Source organism: Tamandua tetradactyla, chromosome 2 (assembly GCF_023851605.1).
Source record: "Tamandua tetradactyla isolate mTamTet1 chromosome 2, mTamTet1.pri, whole genome shotgun sequence".
Lineage (NCBI taxonomy): Eukaryota > Metazoa > Chordata > Mammalia > Pilosa > Myrmecophagidae > Tamandua > Tamandua tetradactyla.
Window position 1 is genome coordinate 199,763,205 of NC_135328.1, and position 24,486 is coordinate 199,787,690.

Sequence of the window (24,486 nt, forward strand, 5' to 3'; positions counted from 1 at the left end):
TAAAAAAAGAGTCAAGAGGCCTATTCTGGAAGCTACTTTTATGCATGCTTAAATTAGATAATGCTAATTGCCATGTTTTGCTAAACCCCAATCAATATTACTCTCAACTCTTAAGAACACCTAGGGCTCGAACTGAGACTCTATAAAAGTTTCATGCACTAACTTTGCTTTCCTGGAAGCTATAATTTCCAGAGGGTTCCTAGGCCAGATAAATCCTGAAACCCAGAGGTACCAGACTCTCCAAGATTATCAACTAATTACATCCCCTTATCCTTTAGTATGGATACCCTTCTCAACATGAAAAAGTCAGAATAGGCATGCCTAAAGTTCCCTATAGATTGGGAGAAGGATCAAAGGAGAAGGGGGAGTTATAACAGAGAAAACAGGATTTAACAGATAAGCATAGCTGCTGAATCACTATATTGATATTTTTTTCTAGCCTCCAGTGTTTTGGATAAGTTAAAAGGAAAAATATGACAGATAGTGGAATTGTAACCCATAACAAATTCTGGAATCTGTAACTACTCATTGACATATATTTTGAAAATTATTGCTTTTTCTTTCTTTTCATTGTATATATGTTATACTTCACAATAAAAAACGTTTTTAAAAAAGTTCCCTAGAAAGATTCAACAGCAGATTGGAGCTGGCAGAAAAAAGCATTAGTGAACTCAAACATAAACTAATTTAAATCACTCAGTCTGAAGAAGAGAAAAAGAATGAAGAAAAGTGAATAGAGCACTCGGTGGTGGCCACTGCGCAGATCAGACTCTCCTTGCTTGTGCACCTCACTTGGCTTCCTCTGCAACCATGTCTGACAAACCCGATATGGCTGAGATTGAGAAATTCGATTAGTCAAAACTGAAGAAGACAGAAACACAAGACAAAAATCTACTGCCTTCCAAAGAAACAATCGAACAGGAGAAACAAGCAGGCAAATCGTATGAGGCAGGCGCCACCAATATGCCTGTACATTCCACAAGCATTGCCTTATTTTACTTCTTTCAGCTGTTAACTTTGTAAGATGCAAAGAAGTTGATCAAGTTTAAATAACTGTGCTGCCCCTTTTCACATAAAGAAGTGAGAACTACTGACAAGGAAGGCCGCACCTGCCTCTCCCAGCTGCCTGTATGGCTGGAAGGGTAGGAAAAGAAAACCCACATGGTGGTAAAGGAAGAAGCTGGGTAGGATGACAGTGAATCTAGAGCAAAAGCAAAGCTGGGCCAAGATGTCCTACAAGCTGTAAAATGCAGTTTAATCAAAGTGCCATTTATTTTTTTGTTCAAACAATTTTAATTATTGGAATGTACAATTCTTTAATATGCAAATAAAATGTTTTAAAACCTGAAGAAAAAAAAAAGGGAATAGAGCCTGAGGAACCTGTGGGACACCATCAAGCATACCAACATATGCAGCGTAGGAGTCTCAGAAGGAAAAGAAAGAAAGGGGGCAGAGAGGATATTAAAAAAAATAATGGCTGAAAATGTCCAAGTTTTGAAAAAAAGACAATAATATTCACATCTAAGACGCTCAATGAACTCCAAACAGGATAAACCCAAATAGACCCACTCTGTGGCATATTATACTCAGATGTCAAATGCCATAGATAAAGAGAGAATTCTGAAAGCTGCAGGCGAGAAGCAATGTGTCACATACAATGGAGCCTCAATTAGATTAAACACTGATTTCTCATCTGAAACCAGGGAGGCAAGAAGGCAAAGGATGGCATATTTAAAGTGCTGAAAGCAAAAAACTGCCACCCAAGAGTTCTTTATCTGGGAAATCTGTCTTTCAAAAATGAGGGAGAGATTACGATATTCCCAGATAAACAAAAGCTGAGGGAGTTTATTACCACTAGACCGACTCTAAAAGAGATGATAAAGAGAGTTCTGCAAGTTGTTGAAAGAAAGCAAAGGACAATGGACAACAGATTGAAGCCACATAAAGAAATTAAGATCTCCAGGGAGGATAATGAGAGTAAACAGAAATGCTAGTACTAGTATATTTTTGGTTTGTAACTCCATGTTTTACTTCTTACATGATCTAAAAGGTAAATGCATAAAAAGTAATGAGAAATCAGTGGTTTGGTACACATAATGTATGAACATAATTTGTAGCGAGAATTACATAAAGGTGGGAGTACAGATGTGTATAGGAACAAAATATCGTTGAAGTGAAGTTGGTATCAAAGCAAATGAAATTGTTATAGATTTAGTATGTTAAGTTTAAACCCCACAGTAACTACAAAGAAAATACCGGAGAATATGCAAGCTCTTGGAGGCAGAAATTACAGTACAGGTCGCCTGGGGCAGGGGGCCAGGACAATGGGAGATAATACACAATGGGTGTAGGATTTCTGTTTGGGGAGATGGAAAGTTTTAGTAATGGAAGGTGGTAACGGTACCACAATACTGTGAATATGATTATGTACACTGAATGGTATGCTTGGGGGTGGTTGAGATGGGAAAGTTTATGTGGTATATACTTTCTATTAAAAAAAAAACTAAAGTAAAAAGACAATGACAATTAAATGCCATACCTGATCCTGGATGGGACCTACCAAGGGAGGAGAAAAGACTCAAAGAGACATTATTGGGCTATATGAAAAAATTGGGATATGGACTGTAAGCTTTATATTAGTATCAAATGTCTTAAACTTGATAAATTTGATAAATTTCTTAAACTTGGTATTTTACTTAAGATACAAAAGTGAATGTCCTTGTTCTTAGGAAATGTACAGTAATAAGTGTCCAAGAAGCAAGATTATACAATCTATACTCAGTGTTCAGAAAATGGACAGATAATCAGTTAGATATTTTCATATTCCCCAAGGGGTCTCTGATGCCAAGGAAACTGAGAAGCCCTGGCCTTACATCATTATGTCCCCTGGGCATTATCCTTCCACACTCAAGAAGCCACACCAGTCTTGGCTTTAAAATTCAGGTCCTACATAAATGAAATCAGAAAGAAAGATAGATGTTAAAGATCGAGATGGTATAATCTAGGAATGCCTAGAGTGTATAATAATAGTGAAATGTACAATGTACAAATTTTAAAAATGTTTTTGCATGAGGAAGAACAAAGGATTGTCATTATTGCAGGGTGCTGAAAATAGATGATAACTAATACTTTAAAATGTCACCTTATGTGTGAGACTAAAGCAAAAAATGTTTATTTGTTACAAAATTTAGATTTTGACTAGAGCATTTCCTAATATAACTCATGCAGATAGTTTGATTGAATGTCATAAGTACTTGGAATCTCAGGTAGCACATGAGATTTTGTTGGTTTGTCCAGAGTGATCCCCCGATGAATCCCAGAATGATTTGATCAGTGACTGGAAAAGTATTTGCAAGCCCCCTTCGGGGAATGGTGAGAGTGGGGAGAAATTCAACTTCCCCAAGTTGAATTCTTGATATTCTCACAAGCAGTGTGGACAACCAAAGCTATAGGCTGAGCCCCCAGTCTTGGGGTTTGTTCACATGAAACTTAACCCCACAAAAGATAGGTCAAGTCTACTTAAAATTTAGGCCTAAGAGTCACCCCCAAAAGAGCCTCTTTTGTTGCTCAGATGTGGCCTCTCTCTCCAGCCAATATGATGAGCAGTCTCACCACCCTCCTCCTCTCTGCGTGGGACATGACTCCCAGGGGGTGTGGACCTTCCTGGCAACATGGGACAAAGATCCTGGAATGAGCTGAGACTCAGCATCAAAGGACTGAGAAAAACCCTAGAATGAGCTGAGAATTAACATCAAGAGACTGAGAGAAACTTCTCGACCAAAAGGGGGAAGAGTAAAATGAGACAAAGTGTCAATGGCTGAGAGATTCCAAACAGAGTCCAGAGGTTATCCTGGATTATGCATTAAGTAGATATCACCTTGTTGTTCAAGATGTAGTGGAGAGGCTGGAGGGAATTGCCTGAAAATGTAGTGCTGTGTTCCAGTAGCCATGTTTCTTGATGATGATTGAACAATGATATAGCTTTCACAATGAGACTCTGTGAATGTGAAAACCTTATGTCTGATGCTCCTTTTAACTACTATATCAACAGAAGAGTAGAACATATGGAACAAAAATAAATAATAGGGGGAACAAATGTTAAAATAAATTCAGTTTGAAATAGTGGTAAATGAAAGCAAGGGGTAAGGGGTACGGTACGTATAGTTTTTTTTCTCTATTATCATTTTATTTCTTTTTCTGTTGTCTTTTTATTTCTTTTTCTAAATTGATGCAAATGTACTAAGAAATGATGAATATGCAACTATGTGATGATATTAAGAATTACTGATTATATATGTAGAATGGAATGATTTCTAAATGTTTTGCTTGTTAATTTTTTTTAATTAATAAAAAAAAGTTAAAAAAAAAAATTCAGGTCCTAGTTTTGTGGACATGGGATAGTCTCTGTGCCCCTTATCTGAATAATGAGGACATCAGACCTGCTTGGTTGTTAGGAAGGTTAAATAAGAAAACTTGCATGAAACATTTACATGCCTTAAGAGACCCTCAATAAAGCAGGGACTACTTTATTATTAAGAGTCCTAACCAGCTGCAGTTGACTCTACCTCCTAATGAAACCTGTTTCAAGATCTGGTGATCAAAACCGAAAGTATAACTTCAAGCCTTGGCATATCATAGTTTTATACAAAGCAAGACAATTGTTATTTTGTTATTAATCTCTTCTGGAAGAGGTCTGCTTTCTGTTTATGGCCACTGCTACAGTCTTTTATTAGGTTAATACCTTCAGGGAACAATGGCCAATCTCTAATAAACCTTTCCTCGGTCTCAAAAGATTAAAGACTGGTAGTTTGAACCTCAGTTCTGCCTCTTATTGGTTATATGTTCTTGACTCAATCTATTTACTCATTCGCAAAAATCAGAGGGTGGCTAATAATCCCTAACTTATTAGGGATTAAATGAATTAGGATTAAATGAAATAATGCACGTAAAATGTTGGCAGCGTTTGATACATAATAAATGGTAAGTGGTCTACCCTTTCTTCTTCTTCATTATCATCATCATCATATAACATGCTTAGCAAGTATCGGTATATAGTAGATGGCAGGTGGCCAATCAATGCAAACATTCTCTTTTCCACCAACACCCAGTCAAGCCAGCCCTGAACTCTTACCTGAAGCATACTGTGGTTCATCTGGAACTGCAGGATGGCCTCACAGAGGTTCCAAAATGTGTATTCTGGCCACAGAATAGGTTGGAACACCAGGCAGGTATGGGAGGTCTGGGAAAGGTGGGGGAAGGAACAGATTATGATTTAGTTACATGTTCTTGGCACACATTCTTGGCCAGGATGCCAAAGAGGAAGGCTGAGCAGAACCTAGCAGCCCAAAGATGAAATGGCACAAACATTCTGAACTCTTACTGCTGCCAGCTATCACTCACTAATAGGGGAGGGGTCATCTGCAACATTTAGATCAGCTGCTGCAAAGCAGAAATTATACAAGACTAGATGAACACTTTCAACACGATTTTTCTAGGAGCCAATTTTAGGACTATGAAATGACCTCTGGACTATGAGATTGGCTCTTGGCCCTTAGAGGTCATCTAGGAGACATACTGTCTGATTAAAGTCAGCAATAAATAAATGGTAGCTGCCACTGTTATTTTTAAGTAGTATAGCACAGTGATTAAGAGCACAGACTCTGGAGCTTGGCTTTGAATTCTGGCTACACCATTTACCATGTGTGTGGTCTCGGGCAAGATCTTAACTTCTCTGGGCCTCAGTTTCCTCAATTGTAAAATTAGGTAATAATAATACCTAGCTTTTAGGGCTTTATGAAGATTAAATGAGATATATACATAAAACAGTCAGAGCCCCCAGAGCCAGATAAACTTTAAGAATTTCTTTTGGAGCATTCTTGACAGTCTGCTTGATACCTTCAGTGGTGAGAGTTCAATACCCTAGGGGAGATAACTTTAGTTGTCAGATAGCTTATTATGTTAAACTCATGTCACCTTCCCTGGAACTTCTACCAGGGGCCTATATTTTTTTCTCTGAAACAGGTTTGTTTCTTCTTCAAAGTGACATTCTTCCAAATATTTGAAGACAAGTTTAGAGCTGCCTGTTATCAATAAAACACCACTAAGGTGAGGGGGAAGGAGACAAAGGTTGTAATGATTTATTTAGGGTCTGTCTTTGCCAAAAAACTCTTAAGTCTCGAGACAGTAGGGATCCTTTCTGATTTGGTCACTGTCATATTCCTAGCACAAAAGAGGAATTCAACATTTTTTTCCTGAGGGAATGAACTACTACTGCACTTCCCTTTTCACTACTATCCTTCATTGGTTGTTAGTTTGTAGGACATGCGTTCCAGATACCTTGCTATCCAAGTTGACCTCTTCTAGTAAGTCCTCTAGTTTCCCAATGTAGTTTCTTAAAACTCAGTGCCCAGAGACAAACTTTCCAGATGTGATATGAGCAGCAGAGGGAAACAGAACCGTTAGTTGAACATTATACGTCTTTCAGCATAGCAAAAGACAGAAAATACCTTCAGTAGCTAAATCTTGCTAGTTCAGTTTTTAAATTGTGCTCCATTAAAATTCCTGGAGCTTTATCACATGAGTTGTTCCCAAACTGGTTCTTTCTCTTCAATTCATCCTTCTGTTTTGTGACTCAAATGCTCCTTGAATAAACACTTACCCAGTCATCTGCTATCCAGGGCAAAATTAACAGGAGATGGAGCTTTTCAAGTAAAACCAAACTTATTTGGATATGACCGTTTGGGGGAGTAACTACCCTGGAGTAACTGAGCTGAGAGGCAACAGCAAGCCCCTAAGAAAGAGTGTGCATATTGTTTACATCTCTGTGGATGGGGACTGTGCTTGCATAGATGTGGTCCTTTATTCTGAAGGGGAGAGAGAAAGAAGTTCCAGCCCAGAGGTGGTAGGTACCTGGCAGGTTACCAAGGCAAGAGCTTATGCTAAGAGATGCAAGATGGAGCCCAATTCCTGTATAATGGTGTTCTAGTTTGCTAGCTGCCGGAATGCAACACACCAGAGACAGACTGGCTTTTAATAAAAGGGGATTTATTTTGTTAGTTCTTCAGAGGAAAGGCAGCTAACTTTCAACTGAGGTTCTTTCTTATGTGGGAAGGCACAGGATGGTCTCTGCTGGCCTTCTCTCCAGGCCTCTGGGCTCCAACAACTTTCCCCGGGGTGATTCCTTTCTACATCTCCAAAGGCCTGGGCTGAGCTGCGAGTGCTGAAATGAGGTGTGTTGAGCTGCTTGGGCTATGCTACACTGAGCTCTCTCATTTAAGCACCAGCCAACTAAGTCAAACGTCATTCATTGCAGCAGGCACGCCTCCTAGCTGACTGCAGATGTAATCAGCAACAGATGAGGTTCACATACCATTGGCTCATGTCCACAGCAACAGAACTAGGTACATTCACCTGGCCAAGCTGACAACTGAATCTAACTACCACAAACGGCACACATGAAATTTTCACTATGAGAGCATGGATAGTCCCCTCTAGGCTGGATGCCTTGCACTTGAGGGAGGAAGAACCACACAGGCTTACAAAGCCAGAGAAAAATGAAGAAGTGATAGCAAGGGTCAACAGGCATAGCCTAGAGATACTTCCCAGATTTTAGCTCCTCTCCCTCTCAAGTTCTCTGGTCCCCTGCATAACTAGGAGTGGGGTAGCTGATGAGCCAATTCTAATACATTCTGTGGGTACAGTCACAGTTTTCAGGCTGAAACAGAATGGTGGTTGGAACTACCTACCTGCCACAGCAAGAAGTCACTCAGCCTCACTTCCCCAGAAGTTCGTATCAAGATGTCTGGATGAGGAGAGCAGCTGGTATAGAGGCACTTATCGAGCAGAGACTCAGAGATATCACTAAGGTAAGCGGATAAGAGACAAGGACAAGCACACATTTCTTTTCATATTATTCTCATGGTGAACTTCCATACATATTCCACCAAACAGTCAATACTCCCTGGTACAAAGAAGGTCCTCAACCTTTGATAAAGCTTTTTAATAAATTAATGAATGATTTTAATCCTCACAATTGCATAAGGTAGTTTTATCCTCATTTTATAGATAAGGAAACTAAGGTTCAGTAAGGACAAATAATTTGCCCAAAGTTATTTAGCTGCAGGTCTAAATTCAGATATACCCGAATGGAATATTATATTGTTTTTTACTTCAAACATCTTGTTTTTTGAAATGTATACATCTTGTGATTGAGCAATTTGATGAAATACTATGTAACTGTTTTTAAATAAACGTAAATCTAAATGTACTGATTTGAAAAGACATCCGAGATGTACTGTTAAATGAAAAAAAAAAAAAGCCAAGTTTCAGAAGGTATACAGTGAGTGGGTGATTTTTTTTTAACACATGTACATACATACAAACACATAAGTGTATATAAACAAAGAAGAAAGTCTGGAAAGATATATACATACTATTAACAGTGTTCACTTCCAGAAGATAAGAAGGAAAGACTATCACTTTTTAATTTATATATTTCTATATTATTTGAATTTATAGAGAACATTTTTAAACCTTAAGTCAATTCAGACCCTAAAACACTGCAAAAATTCACATTACTTGGGATTTTAAATAAATAGCAAAATGATCAGTCGTCTTGGGTTTGATAAGAGCTGCTTCCCCAAACGGACACTCAGGAGATGGAACTGAGGACAAATGAAGACTACTGCATTATCTGTAAAACCTCCCTCTTCGTTGAAAGAGGGTAATCACAAAGCTGCTGCTATCTGTTGCTTTGAGAACACTGTTTACCTGTCTTACCAAGTACCCACAGGAAGAATTTGGAATCTTCAAGTGATTTAGTGGGAATATGTCTCTGGGAGTATGGTCCAGCAAGCAGAAATATCTGGGCTGTGTGTTCAAAGCCAGAATCTGCAACTATTAGCTGTGTGCTTTGGGGCAAGTTACTTCATCTCTCAGTCATCTGTTTGCACATCATAGAGGGGGCTTTATTTTTTGTACCATCACACAGTAAAAAGTATTCCCTTATGAATGGGCAAAAGAAAGTGCTCTAGTTCAGATTCCCTGATAATCTGATAGTGATGTCTTGGCAACATGATCTTAATTAGAGAGGTATGTGAGACCTTGCACTGCTGACTTAATTTTTCAGGTCACTTATCTTTAAGATGGGCACAGTATTTGTCCTTTCTACTTTATAGGTTATTTGTGAGGGTCCACCTGGGACTGTAAAGTAATGCACAAATAAAGAATAATAAAACACTGTTTCAAGTCCTACCACTTTGTTGTGTGATTTCAGATCCCCACTTAGACTCTGATTTCAGATTCCCACTTAGACTCTCTGAGTTTCAAATGTGCCTACAAAATTCACTTCAGATACTGGGCAGAATTCTTATCGAAAAAGAGGTAACTCAAAAGGGAAGGAGGAAGGAAAAACTGACAAAATTAAAATGGAACATCTGTAGGCTTTGGCCAACAAAAATTCAGCAGTAAATAGAATTAGCTGTCTACAGGAAGACGTCACAGAAATAACTTATATTAAATTACATTAGCATTTCAGGAAATGGCCAATGCCAAATAAAATCAATTTAAAATCTATAAGAGGGATATGGCAACAGGACCTAGAATACAGACATGGTGATAGTGGGTGTCAATATGGCAGTAAATGAAATGGCACCAAGAGAAAGGGGAAGTAAGAACATATTAGTATGTTCCAGAACCATTTTAGAAAGAAAAAACCCTTTCTAGAAGGTATGAACATACACACACACAAAAGTGCCCTATAATAACAGCATATTACCTTTCTGTAGCTCTTAATTTATAAAAGAAATGGTGAAGCGTTATGATAGAAAGCAGAGGCTTTGTAGGGAGATAAAGACCTGGGACAAAGACCTGGGCTGAAGTCCAAGTTGTTCAACTTTCTAGCTTACGTGACTTTGGGCAGGTCAATTAACCTCTCTGAACCTTAGTTAACATGTCTTGTAAAATAATAGTCACTACCTCATGTGAGAATATGCATGATAAACAATCTAATGCCTGACTCATAAGATTCAATAAATATTCAACTTTATACTGCCTTATTGTTCATTTCAACCTCTGAATGAGATAATCTACTATAGTGAATAACAGCACAGGCTCCTGACCCAGGTTGAAATCCTGGCTCCAAGCTTTGCCAAGTGTATGAACTTGGACAAATCACTTAACCCCTGTCTTAGCATTCTTACCTGTAAAATGGGAGGAAAAAAGTATCTACCTTATACAGTCTAAGAATTAAATGAAATAATGTACAATGGAGTGCTTAGCAAATGTCTGCACAGAATAAATGCTCGGTAAACATTAGCTATTATTATTATTAACACTATTGTTTTACAAGGCAAACAGAGGGCTACAAGGGTCAAGACCCTCTCAAGGTAACTCAGCTGTGATGGAAGACAGTTTTATTAACTATATTTTAAGGTAAATCTATTTCCTTCTTCTATAGTTCCAGACTCACAAGATAATCTATTAATTTTATTGCCAGGAATAAAAAACATATATTTTAAAAGAAAGGAAAATGGGGATTTGGAAGGTGATGGTGGTAAGAGAATAGGAAAATTCCGGCTACTAGAAGGGTATAGCTTAACTGTAATAAATAAATAAACAAGTCCTCTGTTATCACTGTGGACTTGTCTGAACTTGAAAATGAATTTGAATAATGATTAACCTAAATCTGAGCTGAACATTGAGCTTCAGGAGCTGGAGGGCTGAGACGTCAGCCAGTTCACCCTGGCGACCCTGCCTCAATAAACTACCTCTTTTCTGGGCTTCTGTAATACTGGCTGCCCTGGTTTTCTTCCTACCTTCCTAGTTGTTCACTCTCTTTTTAACTTTCAAGCTCACTCTCCTCTATCCAATTTATAAAGGTTGCTCAAAACTCCATCCTTGGTCCTCCCTTCTCCTTACTTCAAACTTCCTCATGTCCTCTCTTTGCTTGTTACCACCTACACACAGTCCATTCTACAACGAAAGCTCCAGCCCCAACTTGTCAATTGTTGATCTGACTTTTCTGTTCAACATCAGCATTATAACTTTATGCTTATTTATACAATCTTGATCAATGTCAAGACTTTGCCCATTGACAGAATGTGAGCTCCACAAGGACAGGAAATATATATTTTTATTCTTACCATTTTACCCGTGTACAGTAAAACAAGCATACTTATTGAGTCCTAATGTTCATTAAGCTTACTTAAATACAAATATTTTTTTCAAGAAATACACTCCACGGAGGTTATCCTAAAATATAAATGAGGAAATGCTTTCATAGCATGCAGGTAAATGTGGCTATCTCATTTGAAATCTATGGGTCCTTAAACTGACAGATTGTTTTTGGGGGGTCAGGTTCCCTAGGTAGAACAGTATTTCATATAAATTACTTCTATTGCTAAAAAAAAAAGAACTACAAGGGCACCTTTTTTTAATTGGATACACATCTCATGCTGTCTGCTTTGCCATTTCTCCAGGGTTTCTTGGCATGTGATGAACACAGAGAAATTCTGAAGCAGGCTGAGTAGGCTAATCCTAATCTTTAAATTTAGGGCCCCACCAAAAATCTTTCCATAGGCATCCCTGATTTGACCTCTGGTCCAAGTAGATGGAGGGTTTATGATTTGGTGCCTGGCTGTTATCCTCATCAGTTAGCTTCCTCAATAAGTAGGTTACCTGGGATCAAGCAGGCCTTGCTCCACTCCCCAGGCCATCTCTCTCACAGCATTGCTGATTTCATGGCGGGATGTGTATGCACAGCAGACATTCAGGAAACACCTGAGAAGGGAAGGACACTGTAATTCACCAAAGAGCATGCAAGGCTTGGGGACAAGGACAGATGATTGGAGTCACTGATTACAGAACACCTATTCCCTGAAAAAATACATACCAAATGTTTACTGTGGATACCTCTGAAAGGTGAAATAAGGAATTTTTTTGGTCTTTCAGGTTTATATAGAATAAACACGTTTAGTTTTGTAATAACAGAAAAACTAAAGGATGCTTATTACCCTCCTAACCCTCTTCCCTACTACTGCCAAATGGCTTTCAGATAATGTGAATTATTATTCACTGTGATATTGGCACAAGCAAAACAGAATAGGAAGGACATCTGATGCAAAACAAATCTTTCAGCAAACAATAAGCCACACATAATGAAGCCTACCTCACTGAACTTTGTTCCCATCTGTGTCTGTACAACATCCCAAAGTCATCCTATGAATGATCAATCTTCAGAGACAGGAATGAGGTCTGCTGCATATCCACCCCATCACCCCTCAGGTCAAATATATGTATTTTTATTTATGTAATTTACTTATTTAATTAATTGTCCATGTGAAGAAGAGGATGAGACAATGTGTGTGCATGTGGGCGAACACAAATGTACGGTACTGCAGAAGGGTCTCTGGTCTGCCCCGTAGATGGAGAGAGGAAGTTTCTAAAATTCCCCAACTACTTCCTCCCTAGCACCAAATGCAGATCAAGGAAGACCAACATGTCTTCCTAAAGCTTGCAGGGTATCAAAAGTTGATAGAGGCCCCTAGGGAAAATATAAGAACTTACTTGTTATAGTTCCTGGTGGCCTGTACAGCTTGTGCAATCAGCTGCTGGAGATCCAAGGGCAACAAATGCAGATCACCCAGGACCCGAATACATACTCCATGCTTCTGCAGTTTCTCTCTAATGGGGGGGTGGGGGGAAGAAGTAGAGTTAGGAGAGAGTACTTGCTGAGCTGGAGGGAGCCAGGTGCTTAGATAATAATTAACTACCAGTTTTTTTTAGTGCTTTCCTATGTTATACACTGTTCTACACATTGCATCCCTTCAACAACTGAGTATATGATATTCCCCATGCTACAGTAGGAAACTGAGGCTCAGACAGGAGAAGCAACCTGCCTAAGGAGAAGCAACCAGCCAGCAAGTGCTGTTTCAATGACTGACACCCACATCTCTCTGATTTGAAAACCCAAACCCTATCACACATTACCTCATATCCTTGCATTTTACATATTGTCTGATGTTTGCACTATTTGACAAGTAAATTCTTCAAGGGCAGGAGCTGTGTTATTAGTTATTTTTGTATCACCTGGTGAAATGTGACAATAATGACAGCTAGCAGTAATTATATGTTCACTAAGTGCCAGATACTGGCCTAAGCACTTCATATGCACCAGCACATTCCATCCTTATGCCAACCTTTGAGTTTGGTATCATTATTATTCCCATTTTGCAGATGAGGAAACTGAGGCACAGGGAGGCTAGGTAATTTGCACAAGATCAGATAAATCCAAGATTAGTGAGTAGAGCTAGGATTCGATACTAGAGAGTCTGGCTCCAGAGCCTGTCCTCTTAATCATAACATTATACTGCTTAAATATGGTAACTTTCAAACATTATACACAATGAGAATGAATTCATTTGTACCCAGACAGCCTCCCTCACCTGGGAATGCTATAGAGAAACTGACCAATTACCAGTTGGAAAATGGGAGCTCAATAAAAAGTACACATGGAATGGGGGTTTCCGGCAGGTCCTGGGGGACTTAGATCCAGAGTTGAAGGCCATGCCCATAGCTCATCCACCCTATAATCCTCAATCACATTCCTAAAAGGGTGAAGCAAGATCTAAACACTTATTTCTGAGATCCCACTGGAGCTACTGTAGACAAGTGTATAATCAAATCAAGGCAAAATTTGGATAAGAATATCTAGATTCAAGTGCTAGTGCCATCCATACTAGTTTTAGTGTGACCTTGTACAACTACTTAACCTCTCTGAGCTTTTGTTCCTTCCTTGTAAATGAGGGGGTATAACCATCTCTGCTATATCATCCTCACAGGCTTGTGTTAGGGTTAAACAAGATAAGGTATGTGGCAGTGCTTATTCTCAGACATCAGGTTCAGGGCTTTAGTGAAGTCTATAGTAAAGGAACCTGCAAAAGCCCTCCTAAGGAGAAAGGAGATATAGGTTTCCAACCTGGGCGTGCAACTAGCTGCTGTGTAACCATGGGCAACCCCTTTTCTTCTCTTTATCCTTCTCTTCACTAACATTCTCTTTATCACATTCCCCAAGTGATGAAACTGAACTAGGCCTGTGTTTTCCAAACTTTCTTTTATCCAAAGAACACTTTCTTCAGATCTAGTCTTACACAGAAGCTCAATTATAAAATAAATAAATGCAAACCAGTACCCTGTACCCCCAACTCTCTGGTTTCTTTCACTCTCACTCCTCATTATGCTGGGGTTCTGTGGCACATTGTTGGAAAATCACCTCTAAGGTTTCTTCTTGCTCTGTTCAGAACTTCATGATAACCTAAGACCATTTTCTCTACTACTGGATGATCAGAGTAATCTCAGTAGCACCTATAATAAAGCATTTTGATCTTTCTGGGAACGTGAAACTGCTTCTTGTCTCTTAGGGTATAGTAGTAAGAACTTAGGCTATAGAGTCAGCAGGGCCCAGATTTGCATCTTGGCTCTGCCAGCTGATAGCTGTGTGATCTAAGATACATGCCTTAACTTCTCTGGTTTTGGCTTCCTTCCTCCAAAATTGAACTAATAATATCTTTCTATGGGATAACGTGAAGATTACGTGAGAATGCAAGTTATGCTCTGAGCCTGGCACCTTAAAAGCACTTAAAATAGGTTAAGAAGATATATCAGTATAGATGTATAAAGACATTATCTTTCACAAGACATCGTTCCCTCCTCACACCTCCAACATGAAGTGCAGAAGAATTTGAACACCTGGGATGTTTCCTGCCGTCCCCTTCCCCAGTTTGTGCCTCAATCCCTAGTCCCTTGGGTATGAACTCTGAGCCACACAGGCTCTACCAGAGACCAAGAGCCATGTCTGTGGCCCAGGGTCCCACCATCCCCATGTGGACAAAGAGAGAAGCCTGGCTACTCTATCTCTCACCTCCTGACCCACACAGGAACAGATATGAGAGAATCATCATGCTAGAAAGCTTTTCTAAGAAGGTCCACCTCTGCTGGAATTCTAGGTTTTCTGTTCCTTCATCTTCCTAGTCTTGGTGCAGGTAGGAGCTGAGTACTTATAATAAAGACTTTTGAGCAGATCTGGCTGGTGAAGACTCTACCCTTTGGTGCAAAGAATCTACATTAAACTTTCTTTTCCCTATTTCTCAGTTTGTTCCTTAAGTTAAGCCTATACTTAGCTACAGCTAAGAATGTTATTGACACTTTCCCTAAAAGCCACCATCATCCCACTACTCTTAAGAGAATAACTTTTTAGGGACGACAGTCCAGCAGAAAATGACCTATTCAATATTTTCCTTATCCCACTTCCATGGCCAGTTTATTGGTTTTGGGGTAGAAATTTGATCTAAGTTGGACCAATTAAGGGAATTACTTAATTCTGTGCAGCTCTCTTGGAGGAAAGAGAGTTGATCTGGAAAGAAAGAAGGAAGTAAATGTACGAAGAGGCTCTGCTTAACAAATTTCAATTCCTGGTTTCAGTTTTGCTTAAGGCTAACTGTACTAGTCCTCAAATTCTATGAAATATGTCCTCAAATAAACTTACCCTTTATGTCGTCAAAGAAATTCCCCCCAAAAAGAAAAATTAACCTCTATTGATGGTATTTGCCACCAAAGAGTTCCAACTAACATTAAAAAGACTTAAAGCTTTAAATAAGCTTTAGATATCACAAAGCTCTGAGGATTAGGGTAAAGTAATCCTAATTATGTGTTCTACGCAGATGGTAGAACATGCTCTCCCCTCTGGCAGATTCTTACTGTTCTTCCATCAAGCGGCTGAACTTCTCCCGGGCCAGATTCATTAGCCCGTCTACTTCCCTCTTGGAGCGTTTGAAGTTCTCAATACTGAATGCATAGACTGTCACTTCCAGGATGCCCAGATTCAAACACCAGCGCAGGGTCTGAATGGGGAGAAGGAAAAGAGCTGGGATACAAGGAAAACAAAAGCGGGAAGGCATATAAGAAATGCTCTGGCCCTGACTGAGTACTGGAGGTGGAAGGCAGATTTTTCTCCTCCCCAAACCTGTGAAAATCTAGGATAACTTTAGTATTTACATTAGAATGAATGAAATAAGCAGAAAAGCACTACTTAAGAAACTGAAAAATGTGATCTTAATGAGTACTACTATGCTGATGCCACTGTAGTTTACTTGCAAGAACTTGCCTTTTAAGAGAGTAAAGATCTAAGTTCTAGTCCCTAACTCTGTCATGTACCCACTATATGACCACAGGCAAATAATTTAACCTCTCTAGGCCTGTGGTTTGGAACTGTGGTGTATCCCAGAGAAGCTATGTTCTTTAACCCTCATTCAATATTGTTTGGTGGGATCCTTTTGATCAAGTTTTTTCCATGGAGATATGACCCACCCAATTGTGGGTGGAATCTGTTGATTAGGTGGTTTCCATGGAAATGTATCTTTACCCATTCAAAGTGGGATCGCTTACTGAAGCCCTTTAAGAGGGAACCATTTTTGGAAAAAGACAGTTCCCACACAGCCAGAGACCTTTAGAGATGCAGAAGGAAAACATCCTCAGGGAATCCTTATGAAATGAAAAGCCAAGAGCGAAAGCTAGCAGACATTCCATGTGTCTTCTCAGCTGACAGAGGGATCCAGAAGCCAAAGACCCTAGCAAACTCCAGCCACGTGCATCCCCAGATGAAAGAGGTGTTCCAGATGGCATCAGCCTTTCTTGAATAAAGGAAACCTTTTGCTGGCGCCTTAATTTGGTAATTTTCACAGGCTTAGAACTGTAAACCTACAACTTAATAAACTCCCCTTTTAAAAGTCGTTCTGTTTCTGGCATATTGCATTCTGGCAGCTTAACAAACTAAAACAAGGCCTAAGTCTCCTTATCCGCAAAATGGGATCATAATTTTTCCCTCACAAAGTAACTAAAAACAATACAAAAACACAAGGTAGTATCATTCATAGCATAATCTTCTGGTAGAGGAAACGCTGATGAGTTATAAGAATAAAAGCAATAACTGAACAGCTGTATTGCACTTAGTAATTTGCAAATGGTTTTCATATACATTTTTCCTTCTGATTCTTCAAACAACTCCTAACATTACTGTTTTCATGCCTATTTATAGATGATAAAATTGAGGCTAACAGACCTGAACAAACCTGTCAAAAGTCCACAAGTCTAGTGTGGTGATTCATCATATGTAGTTCTAGAAGAGGAAAAACTCATCTATAGTAATAGAAATCAGAAAAGTAGTTGCTTGAGGAGAGGAGAGGTCATGAGACAGAGAAAGGGCCACAAGAGAACTTTCTGAAAGGATGGGAATGTTTTATTCCAGACAGGGATGTGAGTTAGACAGACAAATGCAATTGTCAAAACCAATCTGTACATTTCTCTGTATAAAAGGATACTGCAATTTAGAAAATCATAAAAAGATATTTATAACATGTATTTATAATGTCCAATAGTATGGAGAAGCTGATCAAATAACATCAGAGCCTCATAATAAAATATCCTACCAGTCATTAAAACATATAATTAGATAAATAAATAATAGGGGGAACAAATGTTAAAATAAATTTAGTAGATTGAAATGCCAGTGATCTATGTAAGGGAAGGGTAAGGGGTATGGTATGTATGAATTTTTTTCTGTTTTCTTTTTATTTCTTTTTCTGAGTTGATGCAAATGCTCTAAGAAATTATCGTGATGATAAATACATAACTATGTGAAGGAAGAAAAAAAAGAATGTCTATATTGTATATTGATTGGTTTTATTAATAAAAATTAAAACAAAAACAAACATATAGTTAGAAAGACTAATATTTGCCAAAATGCCAAGTAAAAATAAAGTTACCAAAACCATAAATGCAGTTTTATAAATGTTAAGTCATATATAGAACATATTACAAGAACTGGGATGAGGTATAGAAAAATATAAACTGTTGATTAAAGTAAGAGGGGTGATTTTGTTCTTATTTCTAATATCCTGTGATGATTCACTAGGCGAATTTTTTTGCCGATGTCAACATGCGACCTATAATAAATGAGTCATAAAACAAACAGCTATAGAACACTCTATAGCTATAAAACAGCAAACATGGGGCCTGGTTTTCTAGCTGGAATCTAATTCTCCATAGGCTGTCCAAACTGGGTTCTTCCACTCATACTCACCTCAGCCAGCTTGTTGAAGCCCTGTGAGTGGCCCTCCTGCTGCTCTACCTGGCACTTCTTGGCATAGCGACGGTTTCCATCCATTATAAAAGCAATGTGCTTGGGCACTGGGCCTGCCTATGGGGTAAACAGGCAGATGATGAAATATCCCATAATCTTCAAGGCTGTACTACACCCCAAGCTGACAGGACCTGGGCTATATGATAAAAGCCCTGATAGAAGGAATTGGGTATTTTAATATCTTAGCTCATAAAAGGGAATTAAGTACTTTTATTCACTTACATGTTTACTGAGCAATTATTACACACCAAATATCATGCCAGGCTTTTTATATCTTTTTTTTCATATAACTTATAAAGTAACTATTATCTTCATTTCACTGGTGAGAAAACTGAGACTCAGAGAAAGTGAGTGACTTACACAAGTCACAGGTAAGAAAAGGCAAAGTGAGGATTCAAACTGAGGTCTTTCTGCTTCCAGAGTTCATCTTTTAACCATATACTATTAACCACCACCTTTTTACTAGTCTCCAACCAGGAGCCCCAGGAAAGATACTGTTGGGTATGGTCAAGTGGAGAGAGCATCCCCCACATAAAAGAGGCAGCCCACTCCTTAACTTTAGTCAGTATAGTAGTTTGAAGCTGTTATGTATGGTAGTTTGAAGTTATGTTCCCCAGAAAAGGCCATGTTCTCTTAATATGTCTTAATTATATGTGGGTTCAGACCTATTTTAAGTGGGACCTTTTGATTAGGTTATTTCAGTTGAAATATGACCTACCTCATTCGAGGTGGGTCTTAATCCCTTTACTGGAGTCCTTTAAAAGACGATAAAGGACACACAGAGAAAACACAGGGAGCTCAGAACAGCACCCAGAAAAGCTGAGAGACAAGGATACGTCTACAGAAGCTGAGAAAAGAAGCCACTGAAGCCAGAAGCTGGAAGTAATGAAACTTGGGAAAGAAGGACCAGAGGTCACCATGTGCCTGACCATATGACAGAGGAGTCTGGATTGCCAGCAGCCTTTCTTCAGAGAAGGTACTGTCCTGTTGATGCCTTACTTTGGACATTTTCATGTCTTAGAATTATAAACTCATAAACTAATAAATTCTCATCATTAAAAGCCAGTTGAGGGCAGGCCACAGTGGCTCAGCAGGCAGAGTTCTTGCCTGCCATACCGGCGACCCAGGTTTGATTCCCGGTGTCTGCCCATGCAAAAAAAAAAAAAAGCCAGTACATGTCTGTTATACTGCATTTTGTCAATTTTAGCAAACTGAAACAAGGCCCAATATAATGGGGTCTTCTAATTTTTCAAGAGAAGTGAAAAATCAGATTTTTTAATAAAAGCTTAAATGTCAGGAGCCATGTCAAAGAAAATAAAGAGATATTTTAGAGGCCAAACAAAACTTATTTGGTTTAGAGCAGACTCAGGTTGTCTCCACAGCAAAGAGACTCCTTAGCCTATCTTCCCTCACGTATAACAGATTTTCATTGACTATTTCCCTGGGTACCTCTCCAATATCTTCTATTTTTGCCCCCCACAAATAGCCTTAAAAAAAAAATTCCAGTCAAGTCATGTAGTTTTTTGTTCCCAACACATGACTGCAGTGGTTCTCGAGAAGATATTTTCCATTTCCTGGCATACTTGAGATAATTTGGCATCTGTGTGCAAGTACAAGGCTTACTGGCTTATAGCTTCACTATTACCAGCTCTTTCACAGCCTGTGGTTGATGAGAAAAACCAAACTGACTGGCCCCAATCTCAAACCAAATCCCTGTCTTAGGCAGAAGGTATAAGAGTGTTGTGAAGTCTAGAGAAAACGCTAAGGGAAGATTTGAGGAAATGTGTAGGAAGTAAACTGATCATAGTCTTCTAATGGCTAAAAGACAGCCCCAGTAATAATAACAATTAAGGGATAATTAAAAATTACTAGACGATGTGCTAAGTGCTTTGTAAATAGGTTTCATTTAGTCCTCACAACTAAATGTTAGCCAACATAGTAAATGATAGAACAGGTCTTTCATATTCGTCTGCCTCTGGAGCCCAAACTCTTAATCATTATGCTCTACTGCCACATTGAAGAAAGATTAGTTATTCTACCTAAATCCAGATGTTAGTACTTGGAACAACAGATCAAAGATCCAGGGAAACAAATTTCAGTTCTTTATTAAGGAAGACCTAACAGTCTGTGCTACCCAACAAGGAAGGGAAATCCACTGTACAATACTCGGAGGCCCTGGGCTTCCTGTCCTGAAAATATCAGAGTTAGGACAATATGTAGCAGAAATGCAGACATGCAACTCACTTTGCAACTCTAAGAATCTATGGTTTCCTTGCTAAATTCCACTCAACATTGCGGATTATTTGACTTTAATAAAATCTATTTAATTATGAACAGATTTTGATACAAGATCACCCAGTTGAACAAAAGACCGTTGGTGCCCTGGATCACTGCTCACCTTTAAGATGTTGGCACAGAATCGCTCCCAAAGTGACATCTCTCCTTCCATGATCCACGACATAGTTCCTGCCCTGTCAGGAGACCACCCAGAACAAGACACCAGCCCCTAATATTGCACAAACGAAAAGGAAAATAAAAAGTCACCAGGACATGCAAACAGCTACTGTGACCTCTAAGGATCCACCTGGACACTGATCTAAGTCTCTAATATTTCAAAACCTAAAGCTGTATGTGCCAATGGAACCTTTGAGGCAGAGGTCTTTCCTTGGTTCTCCTGGCTTCATGGCCCTTGCTTTCTTTTCCTAGGTACTTGCAATGACTTCTTAACATTTAACCCTGCTTCCGCCACGTCACAGTGCCTAATCCCGATCTCCCCCCATGGGTTTCCTACCTCCTGCGCTCCCAGTTACTAGCCCCCTCCAGTCGTCGAGCTTATAATACCCCCAACTCATTGGTCTTCCCCATTATCTACACCCTCAGATGTCTCTTTCACTGTTCCCCTTTATTTCTTCTATAGCTATCTCCCGTCCCAGTCACTTTTCTCTCCCCTCGTTCACCCCTTCAGCCCGAGACCTAAACCGCTCTAGCCGTCGGCTTCCAACTGCTCCAGCGGGTCAGCACTTCCTCGGGACGTAGCGCTGAAAAAATACGTCATCTTTGGGCGCCTGGACGAGCTGTCCCTTCTTTACGAAGGGGCGGATCCCTAATGTGCGCATGCGGACCAGAAGAAGGGGCGGTGCAAGCGTCCGGAAATACCATTCGCGTACGCCACTGTAAAAGGGGGCCGGGGGGTAAAAGCCATCCAAGTGACCGGCTCGGGCGGGAGGCGTGGCCACCGGCCACGTTGGGGAGAAAGAGCTGGCGAAGGCGGAGTCGGGGCCACCAGGGGGAGCGAAGGGTATTGTAGCCCTGAGGCTGTCAAAGCAGAGGGAAATGTACCACAGGGCAAGAATCAGGAGAGCCTCACCTCAGAAATCAGCTGCTGATGGCAGTTGAGAACAGTTTAGGAATGAGATGAGGCCCTACCTTGGAAGGCTGCAAGATTGGGGATTCCTTAGAGGCCTCGCACAGCGGTCTGTTTTGTGTTTCATTTCTTGGATTTAGTCACTTGGAAAGAGGTTCCTAACCCTATTCTTTTGTTTTGTTTTTCGCATGGGCAGGAGCCGGGAATCGAACCCGGGTCTCCAGCATGACAGGCGAGAGCGCTGCCTGCTAAGCCACGGGGGCCCGCCCCCTAGCCCTATTCTATTTTGCAGACCCATTTTATTCCAGTCCATTTTGTGCTGATCTCTGGCTCCCAGATTCTAGAATTTGCTATTTCCAAAACCCACTCAAAAGAACTCAAAAAATAGCCCAAAGCCAGAAAGAGCTGTTTAAGGTTGACTTTTAAAAGAACAGAAAGGCCATCCTTTCCGTTAACCTGTGGTTAAAAAAAAAAAAAAAGGCCGCAAGGGCATTAACTTTTTCTCAAACTTCCAAGGAAAAGATGAAGGAGTTTGAGGCTGTGATTCAAAAGAAATTGGGAGCTCAATTCTCCCAAAACTAAAATTTAAAAAGAATAAGAACAACCAAAAAAGAAAAAAAAAATCTGTAAATGCAGAATCGTACACAACCTTTTTAAAATTTTGTATGTAAAGCATGAAGCAATTTACGCTGGAATGAGTGGAATAGAATCCCAGTTTCAAAGAGAATTTCTTGACGTTTCTCAGCTTGGATTACAAAGAATCATCCAGGAAACAAGATATGGCACTGGCTATTCCCAATTCAATATCGTTGTCTTACACTCTGATGTTCTAAGAGCAATGTGATTTTAAAAACTTGAAATGACTAGCCTACCCATGAATAGTCTTAAACTTTGCCACCCATTTTGCAACCTAGGGAGCATCAGTTTCAGTTTAGCAGATTAAAATTTGCTATATCATTACTCCATCCCTATAGTAATTTCCTGCTTTATCAACTTTGACTTTTGGTATAATTAGTGAAGGGGCCACAAAGCACTTGGTGTACGTGAAACTTCTTACCCTTGCCCTGGTAAAGTCACATGTTTTGTAACGCTTGATGTGTCCCCAGGCAAAAGCCTTTCCGTTTTAAAATCCTTTCTCTTAGACAGAGCTAGAAATCTAAAGACACAATGTGCCATTAGCAGGCTAGCAAACTGGCTCAAAAACAATGTAAACAAGTGTTTGCAAATAGTGTATCTCCTGTGGCCTCAGTTTCCCCGGTTCCACATATTCCCTTTCCTGGATGCTGCAGGGGGGTAATTAGGATTTGTAAAGAACTTTGAGTCGGGGGTCCCATGCTCCAAGCCAGGGGCCCTAGCCTTTCATCCCAGCTAGTGGCACAGACAACCCCATTCTTATGCAATGCCAAGCCCCTAATCCCTCTTGAATGTGTTAGCTTCCAAGGAAAGGACAAGAGGCCTTAACTGGAAACAAAACCCACTGTAATCAGGAACTAAGAGGACTGAACTTTCAAAGATTCATACCTAATAAAGTGGCTGACCAGAAAACTTACTGGCTCTTTTGTGACCCCCCCCCCAAGATGGTGGGAATTTTATAGAAGAGGAAAAGCACTTTAAATATCTGACAAGGAAATAACAGGTTCAGTTCCAATAAGTCTTTATTTATTCATTGTATTATCCCAGGGAAAAGCAGGGAAGGGGAATGGGTCAGCATGTTACAAAATGATAGCAGAAGGTAAAGTACCCAGTACAAAAATCAACCATCAAAAACAATACCCCAGTGATAGGGTCACCAAAGCCCAAGGGGGCTCAGTCTCCTGCAGCTCAGGAATAAGGAGAAGGGATTAAGGAAAGGAAAGGTACATGCTTTCCTACCCTCCCTTCCTCCCCATAAATTCAAGATTCCACACAAAGCTTTGGTTTCTAGCAGTAAACATGGAATTACATTCTTCCGTCTCCTATTAAACAATCTTGTGGCCACTTTGACATAAGTTTCTTGCACCTGCATAAAAGTTCCTGAATGATTTGGATATACATTCATTTTCCCTTTCTTGATCTCTCACCACCACTTTCTACATGGAAACAACCCTACCCCATTTTTTCTCTCTATCCTAGGATTGATGATTAAGTGGGTTTGGCCAATGCAAGTACAGCAGTATTTTGGCACAAATCACATAGAGGTCTTAACTCAAAGGATTGGGTATGAGGGATGGAGTGTTCTTAGGTTCTTCAGGTTTTTTACAAGTCATTGAGGAGTTGTGGAGATACCCTCCAAATTAAATGTGTATGGGGGCGGGGTTATTTGGGGGAGGCAGAGCCGGAGAGGAGCAATGGGGTAAGTTTCTAGGACAGAAGATCTAGTCCAAAATAAGAAATAGGGGAACATGAAGGGAAGGATGATTTAGATCCCCACTTCAAAGAGAGGCCCCCAAGCATGTTTCAGATCCTTTTGCCTGGTGCAGAATTCTCTGTCAAAGATGCTTTGGCTATTTTTCTTCCAACACACAAAAAAGAAGTTTGTAAACAATAAAAACCCCAAAAGAACATGGAGAAAGACCAACACATTATATTTACACAAATTAGGCCACCTAGCAATCACCAAATCAGCAACTCGTGAAGTCCTACAAAGCCCAGACAAATACATTAACTAGAGGGGGGCAGCATTTGGGGGAAACAAGAACCCAGAATCAGACACACATCACCCAATGCGTTCTATTGCATTTGCCCCGTTTCAACACAGTGAGGTAGGTTTGCAGTGATCCCACAGCACGTAAACGAAACCCCCTTTCTCCTTTAGCTACTATGACACTACTATCACTACTGCAGCAGGGTAGGACATGGGCTTCGGGTGCCATGAAGAAGCCTTCACTTACGGTCTCTCTGGAAGCCAAGCAGGAAAAGTCCAGAATTTTGAAAGGTTAAGGATGTTAGT

The 24,486-nt window shown here is 39.9% G+C and overlaps 1 protein-coding gene and 1 pseudogene across 5 annotated transcripts in view; one reads left to right on the top strand and one right to left on the bottom strand.

Annotated features, from left to right (window-relative positions):
• The window catches only part of DHDDS (dehydrodolichyl diphosphate synthase subunit), a 28,999-nt gene extending 7,664 nt beyond the window's left edge, over positions 1 to 21,335 (bottom strand). The window contains exons 1-8 of one of the 5 annotated variants that reach the window (XM_077150722.1): positions 21,151 to 21,335; positions 20,592 to 20,705; positions 18,134 to 18,250; positions 15,754 to 15,896; positions 12,565 to 12,681; positions 11,677 to 11,778; positions 7,746 to 7,860; positions 5,132 to 5,239 (exon numbers count right to left, since the gene is read on the bottom strand). In XM_077150722.1, coding sequence (XP_077006837.1) covers positions 5,132 to 5,239; positions 7,746 to 7,860; positions 11,677 to 11,778; positions 12,565 to 12,681; positions 15,754 to 15,896; positions 18,134 to 18,250; positions 20,592 to 20,654 — 765 coding nt within the window. In that variant the 5' untranslated portion in view covers positions 20,655 to 20,705; positions 21,151 to 21,335. The other 4 variants (XM_077150718.1, XM_077150717.1, XM_077150720.1 and 1 more) reach the window with 4 other exon arrangements.
• Positions 811 to 1,188, top strand: LOC143674676 (thymosin beta-4-like; annotated as a pseudogene).
• Positions 21,336 to 24,486: the final 3,151 nt, after the last annotated feature.